This window comes from Polyodon spathula, chromosome 24 (genome assembly GCF_017654505.1).
Source record: "Polyodon spathula isolate WHYD16114869_AA chromosome 24, ASM1765450v1, whole genome shotgun sequence".
Classification (NCBI taxonomy): Eukaryota; Metazoa; Chordata; class Actinopteri; order Acipenseriformes; family Polyodontidae; genus Polyodon; species Polyodon spathula.
Genome location: NC_054557.1, coordinates 9,371,430 through 9,394,885, shown reverse-complemented (window position 1 = coordinate 9,394,885; position 23,456 = coordinate 9,371,430). Strand labels below are relative to the sequence as shown.

General features: G+C 37.9%; 1 protein-coding gene across 1 annotated transcript in view; it reads right to left on the bottom strand.

Annotated features, from left to right (window-relative positions):
• Positions 1-1,825: 1,825 nt before the first annotated feature.
• The window catches only part of LOC121299380 (fibrillin-1-like), a 69,931-nt gene continuing 48,300 nt past the window's right edge, over positions 1,826-23,456 (bottom strand). The window contains exons 36-65 of the mRNA XM_041227101.1: positions 22,329-22,451; positions 21,649-21,816; positions 21,463-21,531; positions 20,937-21,062; positions 20,250-20,372; positions 19,774-19,932; positions 19,396-19,467; positions 18,813-18,938; positions 18,459-18,581; positions 17,196-17,321; positions 16,898-17,014; positions 16,583-16,708; positions 15,807-15,926; positions 15,287-15,412; positions 14,913-15,065; positions 14,687-14,752; positions 14,355-14,480; positions 14,074-14,193; positions 12,923-13,045; positions 12,543-12,674; positions 12,062-12,187; positions 11,559-11,765; positions 10,494-10,619; positions 8,954-9,076; positions 8,076-8,192; positions 6,182-6,310; positions 4,952-5,071; positions 3,256-3,487; positions 2,918-3,110; positions 1,826-2,349 (exon numbers count right to left, since the gene is read on the bottom strand). Of these exons, the coding sequence (XP_041083035.1) occupies positions 1,969-2,349; positions 2,918-3,110; positions 3,256-3,487; positions 4,952-5,071; positions 6,182-6,310; positions 8,076-8,192; positions 8,954-9,076; positions 10,494-10,619; positions 11,559-11,765; positions 12,062-12,187; positions 12,543-12,674; positions 12,923-13,045; positions 14,074-14,193; positions 14,355-14,480; positions 14,687-14,752; positions 14,913-15,065; positions 15,287-15,412; positions 15,807-15,926; positions 16,583-16,708; positions 16,898-17,014; positions 17,196-17,321; positions 18,459-18,581; positions 18,813-18,938; positions 19,396-19,467; positions 19,774-19,932; positions 20,250-20,372; positions 20,937-21,062; positions 21,463-21,531; positions 21,649-21,816; positions 22,329-22,451 (4,178 nt within the window). The 3' untranslated portion in view covers positions 1,826-1,968. The remainder of the gene's footprint in view (positions 2,350-2,917; positions 3,111-3,255; positions 3,488-4,951; positions 5,072-6,181; positions 6,311-8,075; positions 8,193-8,953; positions 9,077-10,493; positions 10,620-11,558; positions 11,766-12,061; positions 12,188-12,542; positions 12,675-12,922; positions 13,046-14,073; positions 14,194-14,354; positions 14,481-14,686; positions 14,753-14,912; positions 15,066-15,286; positions 15,413-15,806; positions 15,927-16,582; positions 16,709-16,897; positions 17,015-17,195; positions 17,322-18,458; positions 18,582-18,812; positions 18,939-19,395; positions 19,468-19,773; positions 19,933-20,249; positions 20,373-20,936; positions 21,063-21,462; positions 21,532-21,648; positions 21,817-22,328; positions 22,452-23,456) is intronic.

Genomic DNA, 23,456 nt, shown 5'->3' with positions numbered 1-23,456 from the left:
TGTAATAGAAGCATATGCAGATTATTTTGTGAAATAGCCGATGTCAACCACTGGTTTGTAAGCTGAATTTACAGCTTTAAGAACACACTGTGACTTGATATCACACGGCATTCCAATAAAGAACAGCATATTTACTCAATGCCAAACCTTATACAGACAAAAGACTTTCAAAATGAAGCCATGTGTATTAGAACAACAACCTTGCTGTCTTTGGCTGGGGCTGCTAATAACTAGCACAGATATTTAGGCCAGCCTCACTTGTTACATGTGAAGAGCAGGCTTACTGACACAATTATTTGTCTTTATTTACAGGAACATCAAGAGTGCCTGGTAATCACATACGCCTGATATTGACATTTTAAATATTGAACAACTAAATGTAAAGTGCAGTATGGTAGTTTGAAAGTAACCAACCTGTTAATGTATCTGTATGGGAAGTGCAACCACCATCATAACAAAGTATGACCTGTTGAACCAGTCCTCACTGATCTTTTAATTTTACAGTAAAAGCATCATTTCCTGTGATTTGTTTTCTGTACTTTTCTAGAGTTTAACTTTCTGTGTAGTTTGTTTACATTCCCCAAAGCCTATTTTAGCAGAGAAGACACAAGCTTCCTCTCCTTTTCAAAGCTGCGTGCCATTGTCTTGTTCAGTGAGACAAATGGGATTAGTTCTATTTCTACATGGCAGAAGTAACAGGCTGTAAAACAACATTATCAAGCTGTGCTATAGTGTATATTTTGCAGTCCATCTGATACGTTTCAAACAGACTATTTATTGGTCTGTGGTACAATTTATTTTCTCTTGAAAAATTACAATATGCCCCAAATCACTAGTGCTCCAATAATACTGGTAAGTCAAGAAAAATAATTAACTCAAGGAAGATTCTTCCCTATGACAGTGTTATGTTTGAGACTGGCACACTGTTGATCTGCCACATGTGACACTTAAAATACACATTCTTCAAATACTTTTATGCTGAACAAAAAACAACTGCAGTGCACAGATCAACCTGTTAAACCAAAAGTATGATTTTATTGTGATATCACTGACACTAAACCCTCATTGATGTGTAATGTGCAGATGTTGTCTTTAATGTCACCTTGTTGACAGCACTGATTGTCATCTGACTGCTGAGATCTTTGTGGCCCTATGCTGGCCTCAGTGCATAATTTGTAAAGTCGTCACATATTTTGCATCATCAGGATGGTGTATACAAGTACAAGAAGTAGTTGGTCGTTATAAGCACCATTACAAAACCCTAACATATAGGGTTTTCAAAAAACTAAAAATCTAGTTTACAAATGCTTCCATGATTAAAAAAGTAGCATGATTACAGTATAGACACACTTAATTTACATGTATTATAAGTATAACTGAGACAACTTTGGTTGGTCTGCAAAGTAATTGAAATATTTAGACTTAATAGTAATTGCATTCTGGCTACCAGTTTGTAAAATATTACAGTGCATTCATAAATCTAGGATGTCAACGTGCTAGCACCAGTTAATATAATAAATTGCTGCTCTAGCAGTAGTGAGTCGGAAAATCGGAGAAGCAAAGTTACAGAAAAGTCCTTCAAGGCAGAGCAAAATCATATACTTCTGCTGAACTGATGAAATGCCTCAGCATTGGCGCCTAGCAATAATAAGTCCCAGTAAAGTGTTTTAAGATTCAACATATCATTATACAACACAACACCTGCATCTTCTTAAAGAGGCTGAGCTTTATTTATACAAAGCCTGAGAAAGTGGTTGATTTTGGCTAGGTTTTGCAAGCCGTACCTTATATATATTTATTTATTTATTTATTTATTTATTGTGTATTCAACAAGTAGCAGTGCTTGCTCATACTTCAAAGTAATAAGAGATTGTATCCATGATATGTAGAATCTGCTTGGGAATCAACAGCAACAGTTCAGCCTTTTCTTTGGCATAAGCAATGTCAGATTGTTCTTCACTTGCTGAGTTAATGAAGAATAATGTGGATTTTCATTTTAAGGATGTCACCGAGCTCACCAGTGAGGTAGTCTTTGTCATGTTTATCCTCCAGATGATCAAGCTCCTTCTTTTTATACAGAGGGATGCTGCTGATTTGTAACGAATAGGCTCCAGGTACGGGTTTCTTCTTGGTCAGGTGAAGACAGCTTATTCCTTCTTTTTGATTGATTTTGAAGAAGCCGTCCTCGTTTCCGAAATCAATCAAGTATCGGACGTGGTTAGTGAGTGCGGTGAGCGCTGGCACCAGCTCCAGGATGTGGTCTTTTTTGTCCAAGTCAGTGATGTTCAAGCTGAAGACTAGAGGTTCTTCAATGTCCACACTGGCAAGGCTGATGCTCTCATTTTCATCCTGTAAATAGAAAGTAGATTCTACTTAAAATGTTTGCACACTTACACATGTTGCCTTTTTTCTTTTACCCCACTCACTTACTAAATACCTTGGCATTCAGTGTGATACTTGAAATTGACAGTCAGTATTGCAGAAAAACACTCTGGGGTAAAATTAAGATAAAAACACACTACTCAGGTGTTCTGCTTTGGCAGGAAATGGACATCTTTAAAAAAAAGATTTCCTATTCTGGGATACCCAGATATTTTCTGAAAAAAATATCTGTTTGATTCCATTATTAATGTATTTTTCAGATTATGTGGCGATTATTTTTTTGTTATGTCAGGCCCCAATTCCCAAAGCTTCAGAGATTTCTTTTCAAATTGTGTTTGCATGAGTTAAAAAACAAAACTGATATTCTTCAAGATAATTCTTCAAGAAGTTTGTCATTATTATTGTATTCATAAAAATACAGTTTGACAAAAAAAACAACCTCAAGTTAAGCTTTTTGAATAGGGTGTCCTTTTTGGTAGCTAGGTTGGAACCCAGTTCCAGTGTAACATCGCAAAGAAGATCCCAGGGCAGTTACCTGTGAGTTATTCTGAGGTTCAGCTTCTGTTCCATTGGTGCTTCTGCGTTTCCTGCCCTTCTTGGGATAGCCGTTAATCTTGCATTCATAGCAAGCTTCTGGTGAAAGTGAGTTGTCATCTGTGTCTCCTCCCATTCCTTCTACTGCCAGTGCTTGGTCTCCATTTCCAATTCCGACTCCGGATACACAGTGCCTAAAAATATGTACAGATAGTTCTGATTCAAATTCACACATAACAGTGTTGATACCTTCAATGCAATACATTTTAAAGGCCTTAACAGCAGTTCTAATGGACACCCTACAGTTTTCCAGTGCTAATGAGATGTGAACAGTCTTACCCTTGTCCCACTCTATAGTAGCCAGTCGGACAGGCACAGAGGTAACCACCGTCAGTGTTGGAGCATCCGTAGCTGCAGGGACTCTGAGAGGAAGCACACTCATTGACGTCATGGCATGCTCCTCGGAACTGTTCAAACTGGAATCCTGTGGGGCAGATACACCGGAAGCTTCCGAGGGTATTGTGGCAGGAGGCTCCCCCGCAAACCTGGGAGTTGAGGCATTCGTTTTCATCTGTGGGCAACAAATATTTTGTATTATGAATCCTGTGCATTCATAAGTCGAACTACTGGGTTGGTCAAGATTTCCAGTGCAGCCTATCCTGTTTATAAATGTCATCCTGTGCATGGAACATAATAGAACCTAAGAACCTCAGTCAACACATTCACAGTAGTTTGCTCCACCTACACGGTGTGCATTGTTTTAGTCAATGAGTCACTACCTGAGAGATTCTTGAATCTATTAATTTAGTAATTGATTATAAATTGTTATGAATAGGGATAGCTCATTTACAACACTTCACTTAGAGGAGCACACCAGGAATTCATAGGAGACACAGGGATTGGAATGGGGCTCAGAGACTGCTGGGAGATTTCCTGGGACATACACAGACATTTAACCATCGATATTATTTGGTAATGTGTATTTGCAGTTCGAAAGTGGACATAAACCTTCTACATGAAGCAGTGGGTTTGAAGATCACTTCTATTGACAATAAGGCAATCAAATAAGGCATTTTTTTTAAGTTATAAAGAAACCCAGCTGCATTTTGCATTCATATTCTAGAGTTTGAAACTTATATAATTAATTGATTTTTTGGCAGACTGTGGTAAAAACACATACAATCCCAAAACACTTTTAATACATTTTGAACATATATCAAGCTTTTTCTAGACATGTTTGAAGTCTTGTTTTGGTTTGTTATGTACTGTACTGGAATACTCTATGGGGAACATCTCTTTGATTCATGTGTTATGTGTCAGCACAGGCTGAGTATAAAACTTCAAACAAAAGGGGGGAAAATGAAGTCTCTTCATGTTACAAGTAAGGTTGCACTTTTGACAACCGCTCACAATGCAGTCTTTCGGCTCCCATGCTTACAAAATGGATTAAGACCAGGAATGGATATGTCTAGACTGCCTGTCGAGGACTGTATAAAATGTCAGAAGTTTTAGTAAAGGTTAGTGCAATTAAAAGCAGAATCCTCCCCTTTTACCAAGAAGGGCTGGGAGCTGAAACAGTTTTATATTCTGTTAATGCACGTTCCAAAGTTTATCTGTCCAAATCCATCAACTCATTGTTATTTTTAACAGTCACTGAATATTAACAAAGCTTTTGTCACAGCTCTAATAATATGCATGTTATAGGTGTCTGGGTTTTTTTTAGATACATTAACCCCCTGTTAAATAGCCCGAACCTGGGAACAATAAAACCTGCTCAACCTCTGATACAGAACAGCGTTTGCATGCCTCCATGCATTCCTAAGATGAAGCTCGGCTACAACCATGAAAGGCGAAAGTTGTTTTGTTTTTTTTTCAGATCCTGGAACACCACGTATTGACCAACTCACCAGCGTATTTCATAAAATCATTCTGAAGAAAGTATTAATTTCTACCTTATATTTTATAGCACCATAACACACATAGCTCTCCCTCAAATACTTCCACTAGATGGTTCTACTGAGAAAAAGTTACTTGCCCACACACTGGTTCCACTGGTAATGCTGAAGATAACCTTGAGGGCAGCTGCATCGGTACCCTCCAATCATATTCTGACAACCATGCTGGCATCGATGATTCCCGTCGCACTCGTCCATATCTAAAAGAGAAGCCACAGTTACCAGAAAAGACTGGAGATGAATGGATTGAAAGCCAAAAACATTGCACTGAAATAGGCTGAAATAAACTATTTATCAGTTATTACCAACGTCTGATTCCTTCCAACTGAATTTTTTATTGTGTTTTTCTTTTGATTTATGTGTACTGCATGAACCATTATTCCCCGATACTTAATACCACATAAAACTGTCAAGAGGGCATTAAAATTGTGTACCTTTACAAGATCTTTGCTTCCTAAAACTTTTAATACACACACCCACTAAACCAACAAAATCCTAAAAAAAAAACAATTAACTTGCAGTCCTTTATAAAAGACACCTAAACTTATTACACAGTAATTTTGTAATGAAGAGTGCTGTTAAAAATATCCAACGCTGCAAGTCTTTGGCCAATGCCCTGCTGAGCATTTACTGCGAGCAATAAAGTTCACATCAGTTACAAAGTTTCAGCTGTCATGTGGGTGATTTTGGCAGAAGATATAAGACCAGCAGGATTAGGACTATTAACATAGTGGTGTTGGCGGGAGTCAGCTGTTCTTTTTTTTTTTTTTTGACCAACATAAGTAGTACGCTGAAAGCTTCCAGTCTAACCTGATGGCGATAACAGAAGAAACACCCTGGGAAAACAAATTCTCTATTTTATGATTTTTAAACCTAACAATATTGACAATTATTTGAGGAACCTGCCTGGAGCCCCTCTTTTATTCAGCCTTGATGAACCACTCCTCTACAATTAGAGCAGCAAGTCAGCAAAGCCAATCAACTGGATGTGCTCCCAATAGACAATTGGAAAGAACAGGATGAATGTTTTGAAAGTGTATTGAAGCATAATGAAAGCAAGCAAAAGCATTGGCAAACAATACAAAGCACATTAGGCCTTTAGCTCTTTGGAACAATGGCATAAAAGAAAATGTGCCAGTGCAGTACAGGTTGCTATCAAATCCTGCTTCTTGAGAGTTAAAACACTGGACCATTAAGTAACACATACTACTCTTGTCCAAAGCAAAACGGAGTGGGGAGACTTTATCACCCCCTAGTGGGGGATTAGATGATGCATCTTTCCAAATAAAACACACTGCAGCATGCCGTACCTTCACAGTTCTGTCCACTTTGGTCCAGCAGATACCCACGCTGGCATTCACAACTGAAGCTTCCTGGAGTATTCTGGCAGACTCCCTTTGCTCCGCACAATCCAGCCTCTGTCAGGCATTCATTGTTATCTAGATAAATACAAAAATCCACAGAAGTAACCATATATTATAAGTTTGTGTTAAACTCAATAAGCTTCAATACTAAGTGTATTAATAACACATCATACTGTATATACATACACACATACATACATGCATACATACTTGAACATATAAACAATATTAACATTTTTAAAAAGCATTACTTATTGTAGCGTAGTCCATTTGTTTTAAATGATTCAGCAGAGGTAGGTTATAAGTAAAGACTTCTCCTGAGAAGTTCTCCTGCTTTGAATTTGGCACTCTCACCTAAAACGCACTTCTTTATGTTGCAAATGCATTTTCCAAATGTCTGTGCAATATAATATATCAAATCTGCTATGTCTCCTAATATGAAAAGGACCCTTTCAACTCACTGCGGACATATTCACACTGCAACCTGGCGCAAACGTTTAATCTGGGAGTCTGCATATTTTACTGTTTGAACATCTGAATTAAATAATCCTGCGTTCAATTCTTCAGTGGAGACTAAATCACATTTTTGTGCTGATAAAAGGCTTCTTTCAAGGAAGCTGTACAGAATGGATCTTCATTTTCACAGGTTTGCATATTGCCGCGTGCATTTGCCTGTTTTTTATTGTCAAATATGATTCTTGACAGTGTGCCCATTTTCAACAAATCAATTTTTACAACCCTACTATAACTAGTCAGTTCAAAGCAGAACACATTTAATCATAAAGATACTAAAGGACTAGAGTCCCTTAGTAGGAAATAAAAGTTACAAAATGAAAAAAAAAAAATGTTACTTAAAAAACCGGAAATGAAACACTCAGTGGTTTTCCTTTTAAATAAATGACTGTTTTACACTTTGAAAGATCTGAAAGTAAAAAGCTTAGGAAAATGCTTCCATTGCAGTAGCATGCATGAACCACACATATAAGCAGTAGCTAACAACTGGTTGTAAGCTGGCTGCACATTCTACATGCCCACTCTCAACTGGTATAAGCTTCCCGCCTGTCAAGGGAACAAACAAGCAGGATATTTACAGAGTTATTTGAAGTTAAAATTCAATTAAAAATTAAGCATGCACACACTACAATATAACCAGCTTTCTGCTTACATCACACTATAAAAGCCCAGTCATTTTTTTTTTTTTTTTAACCTAAAGTGTTTAACAGTTAGGTCATGGGAGCTGTAGCACAACTTGGCAATGCTCTGTGTATCCATGGCAACAGACAGATCCATAACAAGGTTGCTATAACTACAAATGAGGCCAGCTAATTTCAATAACAAGAGTCCCGGTTGATAAAATTAGTGCTACTGCAGCATGTTGTGCAAATGCTCAGCTTTGATCATTTTCCCTTATCTGAAAAGGTTACAGGAGCCAGGAATGCATGGTTGCTGTTAAAACCAGTTTTAATATAACAGTGTATTAGGATTTTCCCTCAATGTCCTCTGTTTGAACTCACTCTATAGTGATTCTTGCAGGCAGAAATATTCTTGCTGTATCCTGCTATTAAACATATGGTGATCATCACAGCATAAAAGTGAAGCATTATGCTTGTTTTTACTTAACAGTATCCCAAAGTGACACCCTGATAAAGATCCTGATAAAAAACAAGTATTTGGTGTTGGGTTGCCATGCAGACCCAGCTGGAAATATGTGAAGACAACCCTTGGAGTTCTGTAACTGATTTTCCAAGACAGAGCCCATGGGTGCCATATGGGTTAGGTTCCAGTACATCAGCATGCCTGACCCAGCCAGATGTACTATCTGAATTGGTTTTGTACTTACCGATGCACGCTGTGTGATGTTGCGTAAAACCAGGTGGGCATTTGCAAGTGAACCCACCAATCGTGTTGACACACAAGAACTGACAATTGTGCTGTTTGGTTGAGCACTCGTCAAGGTCTACAAAAAAAAACAAAAAAACCCCCACAATTCACAATTAGTGTACCAAACACAGCTTATTTCATTTGATCAACTTAAAACCCGACAGGGACAGTTAGATTTTAGAGCACTGGGGAAAGCCTCTGGATGGTTGACACCATTTAGACAGACTTCCCAGAGCTGTAAAATGCTCTGCAAAATCAAGTTTTGGCAAGCAGATTATAAGTTAATTAAATCAACCTTTTCTTGTAGTTCCATTTTTTGTTATGTTTAATGAATACTGTTCTAATAAACCTCAAGGGAGGAACCACCAAGTGTTTTGCAATTCCCTCGTTTTTGGTCACCAGTAAGTTGCTGTGCAGAAAATTCACACAAATTACTTCCCTGCGGCAAATTCATTTTTTTTCTCTTATCAAACACAGCAAGCTATAATCTTTGTGCAATAATCTGGCCAAAGTTAAAATAAAGTGAACGCCAAGTGTGGCCACTGAAGTACTGCATGCTTTCTAAAGAGCAGGATATCAGGCAAATAGCACAGCAACCCCACTGCCAAATGTAAACCTTGAAATTTAGGTCAACTTAAGCTGGAAGTCCGGAAAGGGACCTTTGATGGCAGTGTGTATCTTTAGTATTAACCAAACTAGCAAAGCTAGTTCTCAAGTTAAGCCAGCTCATTTGTGTCTATAATGTTAAAACCAAAGGTTTATGCTGGATGGAACAGGCTTCGCGTGCAAACCACACACGCTGCACCTAATTGCTTGTTTAAAAAGGCAGTCAGTTACCTCTACAACTCTTTCCATCTTCTTGGAGGATGTAGCCTCTTGGACAGGAGCACAGGTAGCTCCCTTCAATGTTTTTGCAGATGAAATTGCAAGGCTTCGGCGCTTGAACGCATTCGTCAAGATCTACAATTTGGTCAAACGTTGTTTTATCAGCATGGGTACATAAACAGTGAATACAGCTCATGATTTAGAGTGCATGTAATCCAATATAGATTTCATAATTCTTCAAATCTGTATTAAAAAAAAACACAACCACAAAAGGATCCACTGTTTATAGCAAGCTGTCTGAAAAAATACTTGTGTTGAAGAGAATATTTCCATATGATTTTACTGGAACACTACAGCCCCTCTAATGTGCTAATTGTGCCAGCTTTCAATAACCACACTGACTAAATATTGGATATAAAAGGACAAGTATATACAATTGGCAGACACATATACAGTATTAAGATACAATGCTCTACAGTGCAATAGATTAAACAGATGCTCTCGGCATACATTTTCATATTGTTTTTCTTTTTTTTTTTGGGCTGCAGTTTTCATTTAGAAGGCAACTGGCCCACTATTTAACCAGTTAAAGATGCCAGCCCTCCAGGTGTATTAGGTCAGTAACTGACTCCTGCCCTGAAATTTCTTTCAAGCTGGGGGAGATTATTGTGCCCCTGGGATACATTAACAGAACTATATGTACACCACCAGTGATATTCAATGTTAGCCTGTTTTTTAAATATGATGGTGAATTTAAGATGGTGCCAATTAACTAGGTAGACGTGAAGGTTACAGTTTTGTGATCAACAGTTGTGGCTACAGTCTTTTAACCTTTAATGAACAATTGTTTGTGATTCTAATGGATTTCTTTTACAAATACATTATGCTGATAGATGAATGTTGCTTGGGTAATATTGTACTAGATCCTCTTGTTAACGCCCTCCAGGACCTTAATTGGAATTGCGTCAACAATGAAGAGAAGGATACAACAATGATGAGAAGGATCAACAATGAAGAGAAGGATGCAACAATGATGAAAAGGATCAACAATGAAGAGAAGGATACAACAATGATGAGAAGGATCAACAATGAAGAGAAGGATACAACAATGACGAGAAGGATCAACAATGAAGAGAAGGATGCAACAATGATGAGAAGGATGTAACAATGATGAGAAGGATGTAACAATGATGAGAAGGATACAACATTAATGAGAAGGATGTAACAATGATGAGAAGTACTAATTGCCTACAGATTAGCAGCCTTCTCCTAACCAGCCCCTTCAAATGAGGACGAAGTAAGAGCTGAAACACTGCGCATATTCTTAGGACTAAAAATGTATCCCATTTTCTATAGATGGTCCAGTACACATTGCACAGTATAATCAGTAGCCAGTACTGTAACTAAGCCAAGTGCAAAAAAAGAGCAGTATTTTGAGCCAAGCTGGTTGGATTTCTATATAATAGCCTGGTTTGAACCCTCAAGATTGTAGCAAGGCTGCAGACAATATTCATTATTTCTGCTAGCATTCTAAATGAATCAAGGCACTTACCCACACAGCCAGTCCCTGTTAAATCTGTAGTATATCCAGATTTGCACAAGCAGCTATAGGATCCCATGTTATTTATGCACTGTCCGTTTTGACAAAGACCTCCTATGACACGGCATTCATCAATGTCTGGAAAAAAACACATCAGTTTTTAGAATATGCAACAAATCAAAATCAACAGTGTTTTCTTCCTTAATTTGAAACTCTGTTTGAATAAAAATGTTATAATTCAAGGATTCAAAGTAACAGGAAACACACTTGGGTGCAATTCGGCAAATTCACATTCAACTGCTTTTCAAAACTGAACTGTTAATGAAGTTTCGTGTTACCACACAGCTCCCTTCATGAATGACTTCATTTTGCTTTCATATTTACTTTGCACTCATGGCATTGCATTTAACAGTAATTTAAATATTCACAACTGTACAGAATTATACTGTACCCTCATCTTCCTTTCAACAGGACCCCCTAGAGGTGGGGCTTACCTAAACCTAAAAACCTAAAAGTCTTTTTCAATGTCTTCCTGTTCCTCGAAACGTGGAAACGCTTGTGTTTATTTAGTTTCTTTTAGTATTTCCTAATTTAGCACTGTCGAGTGTTTTATAGTTATGGATTTATTATTACTATTATTTTTTAAATGTATTTAACTAGGACAGAACCCTTGAGATATACAGTCATACAAATTAAAACAATTCCAATTTACATGATCCTGGTCATTGTCAGTATTTACAGGTATTGTAAAGAGGCCATTTTAAGTTCGAAGGCACTGAATTCCCAAGATGAGAAGATATCCAAAGGAACATTGGCCCATGTTAGATCTCAATTTATTTTAAAAGTAGACACATTGTATCTTAGTGCATAGGTTGCGTTACAGGTCTCTTAACAGAGATGTAAGGCAACTTGGAGCATTTCCAGTGTACTCCTTAAATAAATCATAACACCAAACATAACATATGTAGTTATCCTCAGTGACTTATTCACACCATAGGAAGACAGTGATATAGTCAAACTGTTTATTCAGAAGGATTTGACTAGTTTCAGAGTGTTTTATACTTATGGATGCCCTACCTTTCCCATCGGTAGTGTACCCGGGCCCAAGCGGGCACATCTTTTTGAACTGTCCGGTGCCAGGCAAGGGGCAGATCTCGCAGTTCGGACCCCAGCCACGGCCGCCGTCACAGCAGCACTCAGACTTGGTGACAGCGTTTCGGCTGCTAGACGTCATCTGGCAGAGACTCTGCAGGACCTCAGTGAAGCAAAACCCTTGCCGGTTGTCTGAAGAAAAGAACATGAAAAAAATGCAATTCTCTCTTCAAATATAGTATCTTTTTATATCTTATTTGTTTCTTGAAAGGTGTTTTCAGAAGTTGAGTTTATTCATAAAGACACCATTTTGACCCTGTCCTACTGCGTGACTTCGAACAACCTTTAACTGGCATGTCATTCCCAAAGTCTGTCCAGGTTATTATTATTTTATTTTGTACATAGACAATACATTTCTTTTCAGATACTGGAGTTCTATAGAATGAATCACATGTGCACATTTTACAATGTCAATCCATAAGCCTTACCAATGCATTCAGTCTCAGAGGAGCTGGCACTAAACCCTTCATGGCATGAGCATCTGTAGCTGCCAACTGTGTTAACGCAGCGGCCGTTCTCACAGACGCCCGGCTTGGCTGTACATTCATTCTTATCTGTCCAAAAACACGAGAGATACAGTCAGACACAATAAGAAAACCTAATGAGACCCATGTGATTAATTAAAACACCTTTTCAACGCAAAACTGTTTTAAACATGCCTACATTGTAGTATTCTTGTCTGCTTTTATTACTCCTCACTTAACTGAATAGTTTTGCTAAATCACATACCTGTAGGAATCTGTTTGCACCTGGCTAGTTACTGAAATCTTGTGAGACTTTCTACTAATTTAACAGTCGCTTCACGAATGCAGTAGTTTGCAGTAATCAAAATGGTTGTTTGATAATTATTTCCTATTCATGGCAATAAACATCCCTCTGCACACTTCTGAAAGCCAAATTCATACTCACCAATGCAGCCGTCTCCATTGGGCCTGCGCACATACCCAGGTGGGCAGATACACATGTAGAGTCCTATCAGGTTCTTGCAAAGCATTCCTTTGGACTCACAGTCATCAATTCCATCTTCACACTCATTTTGGTCTAGAGAGAAAACAAATATTGCAGTATTTATATGGAATGGACTTTGATGCTGAATGAGATACCTACTTAATGAGAGTAAACTTGTTTGGGATATTGACAAATGTAAGGCATATATTTTCAGACCACACCACAATTAATGTAGAGTATAATTCATCCAGTTCTATACTAGGGGTGTAAAAAACAGCCATAGCAATCACTGAATTCTTTACTAGTGCAGGATTAGCATTATTCTTTTTTTATACCCTCACCTTTGCACATTCTTTTATCTTCTCTGAGAACATAGCCGGCAGGACATTTGCACTCATATGAGCCCACAATGTTCACACAGCGAAAAGCACAGAGCAGACGATTCTGAGCACATTCGTTCACATCTACATGAAAATAAATCAATAGTTACTGTTGATATCACCACATAACACATTTGGTACAAGTTAGATGTGAATCGCTTACATAATACGCACTAAATTTTTATTTAATGTGTAAAAATACGCATTGCAATTATGCTGCACAGTTTATCTGCCTCTCCTAAAACCTCCAAAACAACTTAATCTCCCAGAATACAATGTCTTCAGTTGCTAGGAAACTGTACACAAGAAAACCAACCCATTATCCAATCTCTGGCTAGCCCGCTTGTTTTTGCAGCCAAGCACAGTAAGAATAAGACATTTTTGAAGCTACACAGGTTGAAGTGTAAACACAGTCCAGCTACAAATCCAACTGGAACCATCGTCAGAGGCAACCGTTAAAGAAAGGTGCCTATAATATTAAACAAATTGTTACATAACTTATGAATGCATTTCCCTATTTTATTTATCTGTATGGCTAAATATTGAAGCTTTAACATGTTCACTGAGTTTAAGAATTTAATGTTAAAATATAAGTAACGTAATTAATTTGCAGTGTGATATCTCGAAAAACATTGCGCTGTGCCGATAAAGAACCTTGTGGAACGCACGCGTGGTTATACAATAGTTCAAAGTTATACTGCAGTTCAAATGGAAGGCTCATTTAATGCCTGCACCACTACCATTAAAGAGGGTACAGTATTTATCGAGATTACCCATGACTTCAAGGTAATGTTGTATTTTACCCCCTGAAAATAAATTGTACTCTCTCAAAAGTTGGGTAAGTTACTCCCAGACCCCAAATCTTATCTGGAGCGCTGCTTAGACGTACATATTGTATAAACAGATATTGAAAATATTAGCTATGTAAGAATTGTAAAATGTCATCCAAATAAAGGAAAAAGCACTGATGTGAAAATGTCACGTCTGCAGGTCGTAGCAGTAGCAAGCCTGTTTGGTGGTTGTGTCTCTTCAGCTAATCTTTGAGGTTTCAAACAAAGAGACATGCTGTAAAGCGTGTTTTATTTTGACAAGAGATTTAAGCAGGTTTGTACCTTCACAGGACATCATGGGTCCAGGCTCAAAGCCCTCTTCACACGCACATTCGAAAGCTCCAATCACATTTGTGCATGTTCCATTGCCACAAGGATTACCCACAGAACACTCGTCCGTATCTGGTGCAAAAAGAAAACAACACAAACAACCTTTGAAACCCCCTGAGAAATAATACAGATATTTCTCTTGAGCTGCAGTTGCCTGCAGATCTGTTTTTAAAATGCCATATGACACCTATTGGCAAGCTTTCAGGGAGAAGTATTTTATAGTGAACCCTCACCTTCACAATTTATTCCACTGTAATCCAGACTAAAACCAAATGGGCATTCACACCGGAAGGAGCCGTCTGTATTAATGCACTGGCCGTTTTTACAGATACCTGGGTCTGATGAGCACTCGTCCAAATCTGGATATAAAAAAAAAGAAAAGGTTTTAAATAAAATAAAATAAAAATAATTGAAGAAAAATAACAATGAAAACAAGGAAGGGTATTTTAATATCATGCAACACTCTGAAATGCATTGAAATGAACCCTTTCAGTCCTGTCGGAATTTTAAAGTCTTATCTTAGTGCCGACAAAAATAATTCAGGACTGAAAGGGTTAATGCCTACCAACTCGGGAGTCCCCGTTGCCAACATCGTGGCCAGACCCTCCTGGGCAGAGCAGAGCGAACGCCGCTACAATGAAAAACAAAGCACACCGTTAAAACGCATCCTCGAGGTGGACTTCATATTTCAAATACTTGCTCTTTTTTAAATCTTGTTTGCTTCGAGAGCAAAACACACTTGCTATAGTTAAATGATGGCAGTGGCTGTTTATTTGTTCGTTTTAACTCACATTCATTCTGTTTAGGGCAGATTTCACACGGACTGCCCCAGCCCTCCCCTGGCATGGCACTACAGCAACACGCTGACTTTGTGGTGTTCCTGGCTTTGGCAGCAAAACACTTCCCGTTCTCAAACTTGGTAAAACAGAAGTTTACTCTTATATCTGTAGAAGAATTGCAAACAAACACAATTAAAAATGACATTAATGTATGTGTGCTATACATGGGTCGCATGCTATATCAATAATGCACAGAGTACTTCGGTTATAGTATTCTATGTAGTAGGCAGGAGGCACAATATTAATTTAAGTATTGCCTCTCAATAGTAAATACTGATCCAGGTATAACAATAATTTAATATCAGAAAAATAAGCACAGGACTCACCATTACATCTTCTCCCAGTTGATGACAATTGGAAGCCTTCTGGACACTTGCATATAAAACTACCTTGAGTATTTGAGCACGTGCCGAATACACAGATATCCGGACTCTGTGCGCATTCATCAATATCTACAAGAATGAAATGAGCTTGTTAGGTAAGACAAATAAACACAATGTAATGGGAGACTATTGTACTGCACTTGCTTGGAAAGTATAGTGGATTCTCTCAGTCATTGACTTTAAAATTGGACACTACATTTTGGATACAACCACTGCAACACTCCCAGTCACAACAATGCAGACTTTAACTGTTGAAAAAAACACCATTAAAAAAATCAAACACATGCTGACCATAATGTGTGCGTCTTTCATCTAGGAAATTGTGAGACCTCTGAAGTGTTTTTTATTAAATATTATGTTACTTAAGATAGGAAACCACATATTTGCAAAGTGTGATATACTGTACAGAAATAAGAGAGTAAATCCATCCCTGTCCCCAACAGGAGAAAAAAGTAGTGTATACCTTCGCATCTCTCCTCTGTCAAGTAGAATCCAGGTGGGCAGATACATCTGTAGGTCCCGTCCAAATTCTGACAGGTTCCAGGACCGCAAGTACCAGGATTCACCACACACTCATTAATATCTGATGTTAAAATTGATACAAAAACACCAAATTGACTTAAAGTCTCGGCGACCCAAAATGAGCAATATTTTTGTGATTCACATATTTGTTTTGAATCAGTGAAAACATTTTTGTAGATCCTTGAGCACTGAGCTGGTTACACGAACCAGAAAAAACCATTCTGGGAAAACAGTGGAGCTTTCAAATAAATAAAGTGATACTTAGGAGTACCACCAAGTACAACATACCATTATAGGGCACAGAACATAAAGGTCTGCAATACACCTTTCTTACATCAGCATATATATATATATATATATATATATATATATATATATATATATATATATATATATATATATATATATATATATATATATATCTTTACAAATAAAGCATTTTTTAACTAAATGATGCAGTAAACTCTGGTCATTTTAACTTAGCAAGAAAATTAATCCTGTTAAAAAAAATATAAACCATTGCACTTGTGTTTAGATAGGAATGTTTCTACAACTGAACTACGAACAAATATTTCCAGTCCAAACACACTGAACTACCACTCCCTCCTCCTCCTCCTGCAGTGTGCTGTTGCTCTGTGTCGATGATATGCTATATATTACAGCTATAAAGAGGTGTTCTGTTCTTGTTATTACTCATAACAGCCCTTTAGCACTTACCGACACAGCTCCTGCCATCAGCGGTGAGTTCGTAGCCATCCTGGCACACACACACGAATGAGCCCACAGTGTTTATACAGTTGCCATGCCTGCAGAGCCCCCTATTGGTTGAACACTCGTCCACATCTGAAAAACAAATGGCATGCACACCACTTAGTAGCCTGTTCCTATGGATAGACAATAATATGTTACACGTTGCTTTTCACTGTTGACTCTGTTTGAACAAGTACGTTACGTCACCAGAAAGAGTAAAAAACTTGTGTGAACGGTTGCTATAATCAGACCTTTATTAATCTGAGCTGTGATGTAACTTACCTATGCAGTCACTGTTGTGAGAAAGATCAAATCCAGGATAACACAGGCAGTTGTACGAGCCAACGGTATTTTTACATGTCCCATTGCCACACGGTTGCCGTTCGCATTCATCAACATCTGAAACACACACAATGTCAGTTATTTTCTTCATATTAAAATGTTTTCAAAGAAATATTCTTCATGACTTTTTGTACTGGGCACACACACACACACACACACATATATATATAAACCTCTTCTGCTACCATTCCTTAGAGCATTCTCTATTATACGATCATAAAATAGTTTTCTTACCTACCTATACACATAGTTTGATCTGCAGTTGCTTTAAATCCATTATTGCAGATGCAACGGAAGCTTCCAACAATGTCAATACACTGCCCATGACTGCATGCATTGGGCAATTCCAGACACTCATTGCGATCTGCAGGAGGAAAACAGAACACACAACTTGAATACTCTAAAATAAGATTAAAGAGCAACTTGATATTAAGTAAGTGTGAAACATCAGCATTATCTTCATTTACTGATTCTTGTCATTGTTTAGATTCAATTTGTATTATTTTTCAGGAATTACATCTTTTAACTTTTTTAAACTGAGTAAATGGGCTTATGTGGCTTCAATAGAGCTCTAATAATCACATCTAACCTCCAAGTGCATCTCGTAGACCTGTAAACCTTAACCTGCAACACTATAGTGGATGCACAAAATACATCAGGAAGAAATACCACAGGGTACAAATGTGATATTTCTTACATCCACTAGGGGCAGAGTGTTGCAAGGGGACAGGTTAATGGTTACACTTTGGTGTACCTGATGTACTTGAAGGTTTAACATGATTCTTAGAGCCTTATTCGAGGCCACAGAAGTGCTTTAAACTTTTGAAAAAGTCACCCTGATGTGAAGACTAAAACACAAAATTATATAAAGTGAACAAGAAGAAGACTACATTAGTTATGATAACTGTGATATGCATACCCATACCAAGGTACTGTTTAAAGCACTGGGTTTTTATTCAACTGCATCTCAATCATGAACACAATGCTGTATCTGATTTTGCAAACGGTGTGGAAAATATAAGAATGGCTTTAGACATTTATCAGCCAGCTCCACTCATACAGCATTTACATCCTTTTGCTGCATTGTATTCTATTTTTAATGCAACGAAGAAAAAACAGGAAGAAAAGCATGCCCAATATTAAAATGAAATCTTCTAGTCCAGATTATAAGATTTTCCTGTTTGTACGTGTGGTGTAGTTTTGATAAGGAGATTAAAACAAAAGGCTTGCTAACCCTGTGTGTAATCAGTCAAGTGGAGTGTTTATTTTGTAATGTGCCTTTGTTCTTTAACTACATTTACACCTTTCCTCCTAGTGCCCCATAAAATCTTACCAGAGCTTTAATTAAACATAGTGTAAGTAACTTGCCTTCAGAATAATACACTTCAAAATGTGAAAAAGTGAAATATCTAGGGAGACAAAGTGAAATATCTAGGGAGACAAAGTGAAATATCTAGGGTGGGTAATTGGGGGTATAGAAAAGCTGCATTACTGAACACACCAATACACTGCCCAGTAGAAGTGAACCTGTAGCCTGGTTTACATTCACAGCGATAGCTGCCTGCCGTGTTCAGACAGTCTGCATTCTGTTGACAAACTGGTCCATTCTGACATTCATCAATATCTGAAATAAATCAATAAATAGATACAATAGCATTTACAATACTAACTTTAATACAAGACATGCATTAAAAAGAAAAGGTTTTCCGACCGCAATGGAACCAGGTATTATTAAACCAAAAACAAACAAAAAAATACAAACAACAACAAATATAGCGATTACAATGAAGTATTGGTGGTAGGCAAATTAACAGACACACAAAGGGCATTGTCATTTCTCAAGAACAAGACGTACCTTCACAGATCAGTAATTTGTCATTGTACACAAAGCCCACCGGACATTCACACCTAAAGCTGCCAATCATGTTGATGCAGACTCCGTTCTCACATACTCCGGGGATATCCCTGCATTCGTCAATGTCTGTTAAACAGCAAGGAACTTTTAATGATCTGAACTGAGTCAGACCCAAGTGATTGTCATTTAAACAAGATACATCAGTAACACAAACAAAGCTATCACAAATGCATTGCAGCCGGACAGTATATTACACCATAGGCCAGCATGTAACATACATCCCCAGTAAGTATAACATAATCTGCTTATGCATAACTGAAAGAAATTGCAAGAAACTACTGTAAGAATGTTACTTAGTGAAGTTGACTTGAATTAAAAATTAATGACTGCAACTTGTTTTATATACAAGCAGACACGTGTACATTTAAACATATAATTGCTTACACGTTTACCTAGTATTAATCATTCAACTTACAGCTATACCGGCAAGATTAAAAGCCTTCTATTAAAAGCATTTTCAGCCTGGAGTAGGTCTTCCCAAGAATGTGTTTTTTTATGTTCTGTTAAACAGTAAAGGTCTTACCAACTGGCTGCCCTGTATAGATGTCAATTACAAATCCAGGTCTCTGGCTTCCACAGAGGATCGCAAACTCATCTGAGAATCAATTAAATCAATATTGGATTATGCACGTTTTCTAACCAATCAGACAGCAAAAACCTATACTGTATGTTTATTTGCCCATCAAGCTATAGTGTTAGCATCTGAATCAGAAACCTCTTTTTGAATAAACTTCTAGATGTGATAGAAATAACAAGTATAGGTCAGTGTTTATAGCTCAATAAAACAGGTTCTATGCTTGTTTCACAGACAAATATTTTTGGCACAGCTGTATTCAGCTCTATAGTGTATCACTTTATTACATTGGCATTTCTATATGTTTAATGGTGTCTGTATACTTACTGGTGCTCGGTATAGGACACTGTTCACAGGGCTTGTTCCAGGCACGTCCAATATTATAGGAGCAGCAGCACATCTTCTTGGTCATATTGAATGGCAGCTCACCATCGCAAGTCCCATTGTCAGAATGAAAATTCCTGTAGCACAGACTCCTTCTCATATCTGAGGTTTCGAAAAGAAAATCTGTTATGAGGGCTCAGTTTACCAAACCACAAACATTTAAGGGATTATTAAAAAAAAAAAAAAAAAAAAAAGTGCTATTTCTTATGTTTTGCTTTTCAACTTTCTAAATTCATTGACATGGTACATATCTTACAACATAACATAAAAGGGATATAAGTAGTTCTTGATAGCTTGTATTAGGCAGCACCTTTGTGAAAATAGCTCCCCCATTACCTAGATGTAAGCAAAAGACTGTGGTAAGTAATGTCCAAACCAAGTTTCTTGAGTGAGCGATAAAGACTGGGTGAAAATCTTACCCATACAGTTGTTTCCACCATTGACCTGCATGTAGTCTGGAGGGCAAATACAGGTATAGTTTCCGACTGTATTGTAACATGTTCCTGGACCACAGATACCAGGCGTTTCACATTCATTAACATCTGTAAAATAGGGGAAGACAAGTTTATACCATTACATAATTACTAAAAATACCATGTATTGGCAAACTGTGTAGAGAGTAAGTCATTTGAGCTTCAGTACAAGCAGTGAATTGCCCCTGCAGCAGTAAAATCAAGACAGGTTTTTGTACATGCCTGTCTTAATGCAATCCTGTTACTTTAATCTACAGTACGTGGCAGGATTATGTCGACATAATAAATACAATATTAAATGCCAGATTCAGATTTTTTTTCCCCACCTGAAAGTGCTGTTGCTGTTTGTTTGCTTTGAAACAGGCGTGTGTAAATGACATCAATGGAAGCATGTTTCCAGCACACTTGGGAAGATTACCAAACACAAAATAGAAAACTCTTCTGTCTTTCTGATTTAATCCCCATATGATGTCAACCATGTGGCACTAGGCCATGCACATTTGCAAAACAGAGTGCAAATATGCAAAATGCAGTCTAGGTATGTATTTCCAATTTCCTTGATAATCATAAACAAAAACCTAAATAAAACCCAAGGATGCCTACAGCTAGCAGCTAGTAAATTAAGATTCATACCATCGCAGACTCGTGTTTCTACATTTAGGTAAAAGCCAGGGGGACATTCACATTGGAAGCTTCCAAACGTGTTGATGCAATTTCCTCCTTGGCAAAGCCCCGGTAACTCCAGACACTCATTGATATCTGCCACAGAGAACACGGGTTAGATTTAGGTCTTATATAAATAAATTACAGCATGCTGCTTGATTGAGGAATCAATTATTGATATTCCAGCTACATCTAAAAGAGATATAGTTAGCTTGCAGAACTCATTTATAAGTGAAGCAGAAGGATGAGCAATGATCAATATACTGGGCAACCCTGAAAAAGAACATTGGCCCTTTTCCACTTGATCTATACAAATTTTAACAATAAACACTTTGATCAGTGTGAAATATGGCATAGTGGAAGTGGTGTCTATCTACAGTACCAAGAGTGCATTAAGTACATACTAACATATGTTTTAGCAAACAAGTTTCAGTTTTATTTTTTCTGGGCCATTCTGTAATGAGAATTGGATATGTAATTTATACAAAAAAGTTACCTTCAAGAATGACTGTGATGGGGTTGGGTCTGAAGCCTTCTCCACCCGGACATAATATTTTATAATGAGCTGTAAGGAATGTTGAATCCCATGTTACACGACGTATTCACAAACTGTTACCAGCATATTTATATTCTAGATATATCACGTGTATTAAAATGAAATACAGAAATGTGACGGACTTACAAGAGTTAATGGGCGGGCACTGCTCACAAGGGTTACCCCAAGCTCGACCCAACGAACAGCAACAAGAAGCCTTTGAAACGCCAACACCGATCTCATTAGAACAGGACAGAACATCAGACCCGTCTCCACGTGGCTGGAATTCCAGGTAACAATTGCCAGAACGTGTATCTACCAAAAACGACATGCTAATAATAAGTAGATTACCACAACACGGTATATGGCCACTCTGGCAATTGCAATAGAATTAGAAACTAGAAATTGTTCGGTTTAGAACATGTGTGTTAGTTCATCCGTTTGTGATTCACTTATCCAGGACTACTCCTAGTATGAAATCACAGCTCGTTCCAACTCAGGCTCCTTTATTGTAACCTTGTATGTTACTGCTGCTGTTTTAACAAAAAAGCTTAATTATGCACTTATAAAACTGTAACATCCCAATCCTAATATGTTTTGTAAAGCTTGAATACTTTTTAATAAGCTTCATTGCTTTTGTAATGCAAATTATATGAAATCCAATGCAAAAATAATATTCTTCATCCCTTACTGGTTTTAACACATTTGGCACAGACTTGTGTCTAACAATCGCTGGAATAAAATCAGGTTTAAAAGATGATTTCCTAATATATGCACGGTGCCTCTAAATTACTGAGTGTCCTGAAAATAAAATGAGCAAATCTCACCCACACAGCCAACCCGCGTCGGGTTGAGCTCAAAACCTGGAGGACAGTTGCAGCGGTAGCTGCCAGGGGTGTTAACGCAAATTCCACTGATGCAAGTCGTCGGATCAGCGCACTCATTGACATCTGCAAAATAAAATGTGCGACACACCTATGAGAACGGGGGACATCTGTATTATTTCATGCACCGCTCCCAATTAAATAAGACTTCATCAAGATAGGCTATTTCATCCTCACATGTGCAGAGAAGGCAAGGGGAGTGTGTGCCATAAAGCAGTGACTGTCAGCACTCAGAGGGGCTGACTAATTTACAATGACATCATTACTGGGATGGGTAGGGCTCACAGTTTCCAGTCTAGCACAAGCTGAGCTAAGTGTGGTCAGGAGTTGCCATCAACAAATAAAGCAAGCCAGAATTATTTGGAGCGCTTAACTTAGTGCAACGTGCCACCTGGGCAGGCTATGTTACTCAACAGTACATGTAAATCACCTGCATGAGCAAGCTCTCTCCAGTCAAATTCACTTACTTGAAGACTAAAGACTACCGAAGGGGAGGGTCTAGGCTTACTGGAGCCAAACGTTAAATAGAAATAGGGATTTGTAAAGAAAAACAAAGCCGCCACAGAGCAATAATATAATGGGTATGGCGTCTCTAGTCGAATGGTTTAGAAACATGAAGTAAACATGGGTGAAACGTCTGTATAATTTTGAGGTTTAAACAGGGTCAATGACAAGATCAAAAACACATTTAGCATGCAGCGTTTACATAACCTTTGCAAATCACAACCTGAAAGGTTATTTGAGATACCAGTCACTGACAGTGTGGAGTGGCAGCTCTGCTCTTATGCGATCAGACTTCCTCATAGATTACAGCTGTGTATATACAACAATGCCACTAGTGCTAGAGCTTTAACTCGCATGACCACAATATGGCACCTAAATTAGGTCGCAGGTCAAAGTGAAAGGTGTCATTTGATTTTTCACTAGGACCTTCCATAGCATTAAATCTGTAAAGCTGGCATGAGCAGTTCAAGGGGAGGTTGTTGGCTGACATATAAAACATGTAAGTTCCTGTCATTTGGATGGTTAGCAACACATCACAAACTTCCTGTATTCACTGCATCATGTTTT